This window comes from Haliotis rufescens, unplaced genomic scaffold (assembly GCF_023055435.1).
Source record: "Haliotis rufescens isolate VD_foot unplaced genomic scaffold, xgHalRufe1.0.p SCAF_29, whole genome shotgun sequence".
NCBI lineage: Eukaryota > Metazoa > Mollusca > Gastropoda > Lepetellida > Haliotidae > Haliotis > Haliotis rufescens.
In genome coordinates, this window is record NW_025963990.1 from 3,087,654 (window position 1) to 3,099,255 (window position 11,602).

Below are 11,602 nucleotides of genomic sequence, written 5' to 3' on the forward strand. Positions count from 1 at the left end.
CCCCGATGATGTCGTTGGCTGATTCCGTGATTGTGCCCCGATGATGTCGTTGGCTGATTCCGTGATTGTGTCCAGATGATGTCGTTGACTGATTCCGTGACGGTGTCCCGATTGTGTCGTTGACTGATTCCGTGACGGTGTCCCGATGGTGTCGTTGGCCGATTCCGTAAAGTCGCGGTGCTATTCCTGCAGCATTGCTGACTGCTGCGTTACACAGAACTTGATCACCTGGAATCTCCAGGAAAATTAGGTCACAGCCACACAGACAGGTCGAACATTCCACGAGCACCGCGCCCCTCACAGCAGAAAATTCGCCCCTCACAAGTGAAAATTCTGAACATGTTTAGATCATGGGGATGTTATGTTTGGGTGGCGTTTAGTCTGAGAGACAACAGCTCATTTCATGTGTTTAGACCCAAATGCGTTTAGATAAAACACATCAAATGAAGCACATTCCTAATCATGTTTAGATCAAAACATGTCTGGTCTGTGTTTACATCTTAAACATATTTTCGACAGCGTAGCATTGCATGAAATGATCTCGTGAAATGACCCCAACAATAGACTTCACACATCGGATTAGACCCGTGAAGATCCGGGGTAGAATAGGTCTTCAGCAACCCATGCTTGCCGTAAAAGGCGACTATGCTTGTCGTCAGAGGCGACTAACGTGATCGGGTGGTCAGGCTCGCTGACTTGGTAGATGCATGTCATCAATCCCAATTGCGTGGATCAATGCTCATGATGTCAATCACTGGATTGTCTGGTCCAGACTTGATTATATACAGACAGCCGTCATATAGCTGGAATATTGCTGAGTGCAGCGTAAACAACAAACAAACCTATGAATCTTATTCCGTAATTAATTATAAAACGGTAACGTTCAGATTAACGGGGTTATCGTTTATGTCTCTTGCGAAACCACCAAAGGGGATTGTGGGAAAGAATATAGGTCACCAGCAAGCTTGTCGTAAGAGGCGATTAAATGAATCGGGTAGTCAGGTTCGGTTCAATGCATGTCGTCGTGTCTGAATTCCGTGGATCGATGCTCTTAGTGTTAATCACTGGCTTCTGCCTCGATTATTTACACACCGCAGTCATATAACTGAAATATTGCAGAGTGTGGCGTTAAAAAAACCCACCTCTTGCGAAACGATCACTGTATCTTTAAACCCAGCGCTACACCCGAATATAATGCCCAACGGTACACGGTCTAGGCTATACATAAGGGTAGCGTTATAGCGAGGTGTTGGGTACGCCTTTCACCGCCATTTTAGTTCCTGGTACGCGAAAACTTCGCTGTAAGAATGACAACAGGAAAGTAAGTATGGATCTATATATATCATACAATATTCAGGGCGATAAGGATTCTAAACACAGGCGGTGTCACCTCTGACCGGGTCGCACTCTCCAAACCGGTTCACGTTGAAGGAACTTCGAATTGCGATCAGCGTGTTGCTGAACAGGAAGTTGATTACAAGTTACACATGAAATCATGCGTGTTTCTGACAGTTTATTAACAGGGAACAACAGACATCGAGGAAACTAAAAATCACGTTTCCATAATCAATAAGATAAGCAATTCACCTGCCGTAGCTGGGTGTATCAGGTAGCAAATAGACAGGCGTGTCGAATAAAGTTCGTCATAACCACTAACAATGGCATGTTCAACGAATGTTGACATTGTCATAAAGCCTTTTAAAAATATCAAATCGGAAACGGGACTTTGAGGATATTCAACATCTGAGGTTAATATAAATACAAACGGTTATTTCAATTAGGTTCCTGATTTCAATTACACACCGAAGGATATTAGTCAGCTGACTGTTGACGGCTTTAAAGCGGAGTTTCCCTCGACTGACGGATACACGTTTTTGTCACTCGGCAAATCTCGGGTCGTTTCTCATTTGGAATCACAATGAATTTGATGAAGGAAAGATTTAGACAGGGAGTGTACGTATAATTTCTTTTACAGTTTAATGAATTCGAATTTTTACTTTGTTATTGACTTATTGTCCTTCTAATTCTAGTCGTGATACAGGTGGTCCGTGTTGCCGAGAGACGTTTGATTTGTATCGGGTTTATATGACCATGTTGCAACCTGTAATCTAGTCGTGTTGTATTTTGTATAATGTCTCAGGAAAACTGTATTTTGTACTATGTATAATGTCCGAGGAAATGTTACATTTTGTATAATTACACAGCGCATATTGCATTTTGTATAACGCCCCAGGTTTAGAAATAACCGAGTTCATCAAAATCATATGTGCACTAGTGCAAATACCACTTCACCATGTTCACCCGCACCAGTGTATGTTGACGTCATCCGTACGGCATTGTTGACGTCAATCGAAATATTTTGCGACGCTTTCGCTGATTGGAAGAAAATGTGCTTCTCCTTTGAGACTATTGGCTTAGAGTCCAAGGCAATGCCACTCTTGATTGCATTGAATATATTGGATATGGCATATTGTATTGAGCATAGCGTTCAAGGTGCATATTGTATTGAATATGGCATATTGTACTGAGCATAACGTTCAAGGGACATATTGTATTGAGCAAAGCGTCCTAGTGGCATATTGTATTGAGCATAGCGTCCAAGGGACACGTTGTTTTGAGCATAGTTTTCAAGGAGCATATTGTATTGAATATTGCATTGAGTTTAGCATTCAAGGGGCATATTGTATTGAATATGGCATATCGTATTTGGCCTAGCTTTCAAGGGGCATATTGTATTGAATATGGCATATTGTACTGAGCATAACGATCAAGGGACATATTGTATTGAGCAAAGCGTCCTAGTGGCATATTGTATTGAGCATAGCGTCCAGGGGACACGTTGTGTTGAGCATAGTTTTCAAGGGGCATATTGTATTGAATATGGCCTATTGCATTGAGTATAGCATTCAAGGGGCATATTGTATTGAATATGGCATATCGTATTTGGCCTAGCTTTCAAGGGGCATATTGAATTGAATATGGCATATTGCATTGAGTATAGCATTCAAGGGGCATATTGTATTGAATATGGTATATTGCATTGAGTATAGCATTCAAGGGGCATATTGTATTGAATATGGTATATTGCATTGAGTATAGCATTCAAGGGGCATATTGTCTTGAACATAGCATTCAAGGGGCATATTGTCTTGAGTATAGCATTCAAGGGGCACATTGTATTGAATATGGCATATCGTATTTGGCCTAGCTTTCAAGGGGCATATTGTATTGAGTATAGCATTCAAGGGGCATATTGTATTGAGTATAGCGTTCAAGGGGCATATTGTATTGAATATGGTATATTGCATTGAGTATAGCCTCCAAAGGGTAAATTGCATTGAGTATAGCATTCAAGGGGCATATTGTCTTGAGTATAGCATTCAAGGGGCACATTGTATTGAATATGGCATATCGTATTTGGCCTAGCTTTCAAGGGGCATATTGTATTGAGTATAGCGTCCAGAGGGCATATTGTAGTGAATATAGCATATCGTATTTGGCCTAGCTTTCAAGGGGCATATTGTATTGAGTATAGCGTTCAGGGGGCATATTGTATTGAGTATAGCATTCAAGGGGCATATTGTACTGAGCATGGTATATCGTATAAGGCATAGCGTCCAAGGGGCATATTGTATTGAGCATAGCGTCCAAGGGGCATATTGTATTGAGCATAGCTTTCAATGGGCATATTGTATTGAGTATAGCGTTCAGGGGGCATATTGTATTGAATATAGCATATCATATTTGGCCTAGCTTTCAAGGGGCATATTTCATTGAGTATAGCCTCCAAGGGGCATATTGTATTGATTATAAAGTCGATGGGGCATATTGTATTGAGCATGGTATATCGTATAAGGCATAGCGTCCAAGGGGCATATTGTATTGAGCATAGCGTCCAAGGGGCATATTGTATTGAGCATAGCGTCCAAGGGGCATATTGTATTGAGCAGCGCGTTTAAGGGACATATTGTATTGAGCATAGCGTTCAAGGGACATATTGTATTGAGCATAGCGTTCAAGGGACATATTGTATTGAGCATAGCGTTCAAGGGACATATTGTATTGAGCATAGCGTTCAAGGGGCATATTGTATTGAGCATAGCGTTTAAGGGACATATTGTATTGAGCATAGCGTTCAAGGGACATATTGTATTGAGCATAGCGTTCAAGGGACATATTGTATTGAGTGTAGCGCCCAAGGGGCATTTTGTATTGAGCCTATCGACCAAAGACGCGTACGTATTGTATGTAGTATAACGTTTATAGGGCATATCATATTGTGAATAGTATAACGTCCAAATGACATAAGACCGCCTCCGTGGACGACGCCTCTGTCCGGGCAGCGGAAGGTCCGGGGCTCGATACTCGGCCGCGTCATTCCAAAAGTCGTTAAAAGATGATACTTGTTGTTACCCTGCCTCGCGTTCGGCATTAAGTGGCCAAAACAAGGACTGGTCGGCCCGGAGTCAGTATACTGTGTCTCAGTGGGGAATTCATGTTAAACTGCGGCATGGTGCCTCAGTGGGCTAGCACTATAAATCGGCATCAGTCCGGTCTCTGTGTAGGTGTAATAATGTTGGACGCGACGTGAAATTCTATTTCACCTCACCACCTCACACAAAAGCATATTGTATTCAGTAGAATGTCCCAAGGCGTATTGTATATAGTATCTTCCAAAGGCGTATGGGGCGGTCGGGTAGCCTAGTGGTTAAAGCGTTCGCTCGTCACGCCGAAGATCCAGGTTCGAATCCCGACATGGGTACAATGTGTGAAGCCCATTTCTGGTGTCCCCCGCCGTGATATTGCTGGAATATTGCTAAAAGCGGCGTGAAACCAAACTCACTCACACTCACTCCAAAGGCGTATTGTATTCAGCATTACGTTTAAGGACATGCTGTATTCGATATAACGACCAAGGTACGTATTGTATTTCAATATTTGTCCGCTGGACAAAGTGTATGATATGTTAAGTGTTTTTCAAAGATAAATGCCTAAAATGAACGAAAAGCGAAATGCGTGAAAAAATATTTAAAAATGAACATGGGCGAAAACCTTGAAAAGCATGAAATAGGAAACATGGGAAACGGATGCAAACGGAAATAAAGGAACATGTGACTTAAGAAACACGGATAAAGGGTGCAGCGTTAAGTCTTATACGGGAATGACGTGTATTTGTGTGTGTGTGGGTGTGGGTGTGTGTGTGGGGGGGGTTTGTAGTAGTGGTGAAACGGGAATCACAGAGAGAGGGTAAAACGGGAATCAAAGGGAGATAGTTAAATTGGAATCACAAGGAGATAGTTAAACGGGAATCACAGGGAGATAGTTAAACGGGAATCATAGTGAGAGGGTAAAACGGGAATCAGAGGGAGATAGTTAAACGGGAATCAGAATGAGATAGTTTAACGGGAATCGCAGGGAAAGGGTGAAACGGGAAACACAGGGAGAGGGTGAAACGGGAATCACCGGGAGATAGTTAAACAGGAATCACAGGGAAATAGTTAAACGGGAATCACAGGGAGACGATTAAACGGGAATCACAGGGAGAGGGTGAAACGGGAATCGCAGGGAGAGGGTGAAACGGGAATCACAGGGAGACAGTTAAACGGGAATCACTGGGAGATAGTTAAACGGGAATCACAGGGAGGCGGTTAAACGGGAATCACAGGGAGAGGGTGGAATGAGAAGGGAAAAACCAGTAATAGATGCAGTAAAAATACACGGAAAGGGGGGAACGAAAGTTAACTTAAAGTGGAAGGAATGTATGGCAGGCGAACAACGGGGATTAAGTTTAAAGATCGATAAGGTGAACCCACGAACAGGGAAGTATATACAATATAGAAAAAAAAGACCGAGAGTTGGGGGAAAGGGAACTTGTGTATTTTGCCGCATCAGCAGTTTGTATATCCCTTCCACAAGACGACCTGTAATAATGGGGTGTTCGGCAGGCAAACCATCTTCCCGAGGCAGGGGAGTTTACTGACTTTAAAAGTCCAGTTTCCACCCTTGCCGAACTAGGCTGGAATTCATGCATGGGCTCGACCGTAGCGCCACTAGTGATTATTACGAGTTATGTCCCTTCTATGCCTCTCCTATGGACCAATCAGATTCCACCTCTCACATCACTTGCATTTATTTTAACAAAATAGCGGCGCCCAGTCAAGACGATCTGATCTATAATCAAGATCTATATTGTGATAAAACGGGTCTTACACAGCGAAGGGCATCAAATCACGTGAGCACCTTGATTAAAAACATGAAAAGACTTGGAAAATATCTGTTGACACCGAGTTGCCGGTGCACATGCTTTGCAAATCCTGCAATCGACCGAAATCTGCACGACAGTGTACTAACCGGATTTCGACTCGTTAGTCCAACCAAAATATAACTCCATCATTTCAGACTAGTTAGGCAAGGGTGGAAACTGGACTTTTATAGTTAGTTAACTCTCTTGCCTCGGGACGATGCAGGCAAAACCAGAGGTTGGTAGTCTGAATAGTCAGATGGTCCCCACTGTAGCCACTTGACCCTCATTAAATGTGAAGTACACTGTACGACTACCAGAGACCTAGTCGGACTCGAGATGGATTTGTTTAACGCCGCACTCAGCAATAGTCCAGCTATATGACGGCGGTCTGTAAATAAGCCAATCTGGACCAGACCATCCAGTGATCGACATCATGAGCATCGCTTCAGGCAATTGGGATTGCATCAAGCAAGACAACCCGATCCCGTTAGTTGCCTCTTACGACAAGCCTGTCTACAAGTACAAATGCTGTGTACACGAATAATGTTGGGTACAATGGTCTGGTGTCCCCCACCATTATGTTGCTGGAACATTGCTACATGTATGAGGGGCGTAGGACCATACTCACTCAACACTACAAGACTAAGAGTGCTGTGTAAAAGAATAAAATAGTTTTCTATCGGAGGCAGAAATACAGAGTGAATTTTAAATTTGCGGTAACAAGTATTGACCTTGTCGAAAATCATTTTGAAATATCAAATCAGACACGTGACTTTGAGGATATTCAACATCTGAGGTTGATATAAATACAAACGGTTATTTCAGTTAGGTTCCTGATTTCAATTGCACACCGAAGGATATTAGTCAGCTGACTGTTGACGGCTTTAAAGCGGAGTTTCCCTCGACTGACGGATACACGTTTTTGTCACTCGACAACTCTCGGGTCGTTTCTCATTTGGAATCCGTCATCACAATGAATTTGATGAAGGCAAGATTTTTACAGGGAGTGTACGTATAATTTCTTTTATAGTTTAATGAATTTGAAGTTTTACTTTGTTTTTGACTTATTGTCCTTCTAATTCTAGTCGTGATACAGGTGGTCCGTGTTGCCGAGAGACGTTTGATTTGTATCGGGTTTATATGACCATGTTGCAACCTGTTATCTAGACGTTCAAGAAAGGACGTGTTGTATTTTGTATAATGTCCCAGGAATACTGTATTTTGTACTAATGTCCGAGGAAATGTTTTCAGTATAATGTCGATGGACGTGTTGTGTTTTGTGTAGTGTGTCGGGACATGATGTTTTCAGTATAATGTAGATGGACGTGTTGTATTTTGTATAATGTGTCGGGACATGATGTTTTCAGTATAATGTAGATGGACGTGTTGTATTTTGTATAATATGTCGGGACATAATGTTTTCAGTATAATGTAGATGGACGTGTTGTATTTTGTGTAGTGTGTCGGGACATAATGTTTTCAGTATAATGTCAATGGACGTGTTGTATTTTGTGTAGTGTGTCGGGACATGATGTTTTCAGTATAATGTCAATGGACGTGTTGTATTTTGTATAATGTGTCGGGACATGATGTTTTCAGTATAATGTCAATGGACGTGTTGTATTTTGTGTAGTGTGTCGGGACATAATGTTTTCAGTATAATGTCAATGGACGTGTTGTATTTTGTGTAGTGTGTCGGGACATGATGTTTTCAGTATAATGTCAATGGACGTGTTGTGTTTTGTTTGTGTCGGGACATGATGTTTTCAGTATAATGTCAATGGACGTGTCGTATTTTGTGTAGTGTGTCGGGACATGATGTTTTCAGTATAATGTCAATGGACGTGTTGAATTTTGTGTAGTGTGTCGGGACATGATGTTTTCAGTATAATGTCAATGGACGTGTTGTGTTTTGTTTGTGTCGGGACATGATGTTTTCAGTATAATGTCAATGGACGTGTCGTATTTTGTGTAGTGTGTCGGGACATGATGTTTTCAGTATAATGTAGATGGACGTGTTGTATTTTGTGTAGTGTGTCGGGACATGATGTTTTCAGTATAATGTCAATGGACGTGTTGTATTTTGTGTAGTGTGTCGGGACATGATGTTTTCAGTATAATGTCAATGGACGTGTTGTGTTTTGTGTAATGTGTCGGGACATGATGTTTTTGCCAACTTCCAAATGGCATATCGCATAATGTCCAAAGGCGTATTGAAATTAATTTAACGTCCAAATTGCATATTGTAACTACTATAAGTCCAAGTTGTATAAGGGGGCGGTCGGGTAGCCTAGTGGTTAAAGCGTTCGCTCGTCACGCCGAAGACCCGGGTTCGATTCCCGACATGGGTACAATATGTGAAGCCCATTTCTGGTGTCCCCCGCCGTGATATTGCTGGAATATTGCTAAAAGCGGCGTAAAACCATACTCACTCACTCACTCCAAGTTGTATTCCGTATAGCTTCCATGGGGCGTTGTCACGATATGGCTGAAATACTGCCGATGTGACTTTAATTTTTAACTCACTCACTCACTCACTCACTCCAAGGAGTCTATTGTATCCAGTACAACACCAAACGGGCCATATTGTATTTAGTATTTGCGTCCAAGTGTCCTACGGTATTTATTTTAATTTAAAATCCAAATTACATTCTGTATTCAGTTTAGGATCGAAATGGCATGTTGTACTCAGTACAATGTCCAAGGGGCATGTTGTACTCAGTACAATGTCCAAGGGGCATGTTGTGTTCAGTTTAAGATCCAAATGGCATGTTGTACTCAGTACAATAGCCAAGGGGAATGTTGTATTCAGTTTTAGATCCAAATGGCATGTTGTATTCAGTTTTAGATCCAAATGGCATGTTGTATTCAGTACAATGTCCAAGGGGCATGTTGTGTTCAGTTTAAGATCCAAATGGCATGTTGTACTCAGTACAATAGCCAAGGGGCATGTTGTATTCAGTTTTAGATCCAAATGGCATGTTGTACTCAGTACAATAGCCAAGGGGCATGTTGTATTCAGTACAATGTCCAAGGGGCATGTTGTATTCAGTACAATGTCCTAGGGGCATGTTGTATTCAGTTTAAGATCCAAATGGCAACTGGAAATACACAAAAATGATGAAATTGGAAAAATTTGAAAACAGAGGCCGTTCCCACAAAACCTGTAGTTTTGGCAGTATTTCTGCCGCGAATTGAAAAATCCCTTATAAAATAACATATAAAGAGGTCCGAAAACATGGAAACAACTGAGATAAACAGACGTGTAGACATAACGTCTCCCAGCTCCCAGAATCCATCAATCATTTGTTCGAATTCATTATGACCAGCGGGGGCACGGGTGGCCCAGTCGTCTAAGGCGCCGCGATTCGCTGTGCAGAGTTGCGTCCCTTGGGCCCGCCAGAAACCTATGATTGTGGGTTCGAATCCCGGTTCACCCCAATTATGTTTCTAGGTTTGTCAGCACCATACCCGTGCTCGTGGGTTTCACCGAAGTGGTAAACGTCTGAGACCTGCATCACTTCGGGCTTTCCTCCCACATTAAGCTGACACGCCGTGATATCACTGGAATACTGTTAAAAGCGGCGTTAAACCCAACTCACTCACTCATTATGACCAGCACCACGTCTATGTGCCCGTTTTAGTTATAAGAATAATAATGTGTGTTCGACGGAAAAATATATATTTTGCGTTTACTTTTACATTGTACAACCATGTTACATTTTGCATACAGTATGACGACAAATGAACATTTTGCATATAGTATGACGACAAATGAACATTTATGCATATAGTATGACGACAAATGAATATTATGCAGATAGTATGACGACAAGTGAACATTTTGCATATAGTATGACGACAAATGAACATTCTGCATATAGTATGACGACAAATGAACATGTTGCATATAGTATGACGACAAGTGAACATTCTGCAGATAGTATGACGACAAATGAACATTTTGCACATAGTATGACGACAAATGAACATTTTGCATATAGTATGACGACAAATGAACATTCTGCATATAGTATGACGACAAATGAACATTCTGCATATAGTATGACGACAAGTGAACATTTTGCATATAGTATGACGACAAATGAACATTTTGCATATAGTATGACGACAAATGAACATTTTGCATATAGTATGACGACAAATGAACATTCTGCATATAGTATGACGACAAGTGAACATTTTGCATATAGTATGACGACAAATGAACATTTTGCATATAGTATGACGACAAATGAACATTTTGCATATAGTATGACGACAAATGAACATTTTGCATATATTATGACGACAAATGAAGATTCTGCAGATAGTTTGACGACAAATGAATATTTTTGCATACAGTATGACGACAAATGAACATTTTGCATGTAGTATGACGACAAATGAACATTTTGCATATAGTATGACGACAAATGAACATGTTGCATACAGTATGACGACAAATGAACATTCTGCATATAGTATGGCGACAAATGAACATTTTGCATACAGTATGACGACAAATGAACATTTTGCATATAGTATGACGACAAATGAACATTTTGCATATAGTAAGACGACAAATGAACATTTGCATATATTATGACGACAAATGAACATGTTGCATACAGTATGACGACAAATGAACATTTTGCATATAGTAAGACGACAAATGAACATTTTGCATACAGTATGACGACAAATGAACTTTCTGCATATAGTATGACAACAAATGAACATTTTGCATATAGTATGACGACAAATGAACATTTTGCATATAGTCTGACGACAAATGAACATTTTGCGTATACTATGACGACAAATGAACATTTTGCATATAGTATGACGACAAATGAACGTTTTGCATATAGTATGACGACAAATGAACATTTTGCATATAGTATGACGACAAATGAACATTTTGCATATAGTATGACGACAAATGAATATTTTGCATATAGTATGACGACAAATGAACATTTTGCATATAGTATGACGACAAGTGAACATTTTGTAACTCATATGATGGGCCTTAAGTTGATTGGATTGTCTCGACAGCTAATAATAATATTCATATCAGGGTGTCTGTTCAACACTTCCTGCTCTCGTCAAAACTACATCAAAAGTTTTCTTTTCTAAAATACATTATTGTTTAAAGAAGTTTCCAATTGGGATTAAGTGCTCTATCTTTTTTCTGTTTACAATGTTCAGAGATCTTTCTTACTGTCTATAAATGTATAAATTGCTAGTGACGACACTCATGATTCTGAACCTCAAGACTTGGATTTAGAAGTCATTGGAATGTATTGACCTCCCCTAGCGACTTCTTGTTTTACTCAAGTCGTCAGGGCACTG

General features: G+C 40.7%; 1 protein-coding gene across 3 annotated transcripts in view; it reads left to right on the plus strand.

Annotated features, from left to right (window-relative positions):
• The first annotated feature begins 1,235 nt into the window (after nucleotides 1–1,235).
• The window catches only part of LOC124144404 (tyrosine-protein phosphatase non-receptor type 11-like), an 81,475-nt gene continuing 71,108 nt past the window's right edge, over nucleotides 1,236–11,602 (plus strand). The window contains exon 1 of one of the 3 annotated variants that reach the window (XM_048402784.1): nucleotides 1,236–1,321. In XM_048402784.1, coding sequence (XP_048258741.1) covers nucleotides 1,308–1,321 — 14 coding nt within the window. In that variant the 5' untranslated portion in view covers nucleotides 1,236–1,307. Of the gene's footprint in view, nucleotides 1,322–1,800; nucleotides 1,954–7,119; nucleotides 7,253–11,602 lie in introns of those variants that run through there. The other 2 variants (XM_048402781.1, XM_048402782.1) reach the window with 2 other exon arrangements.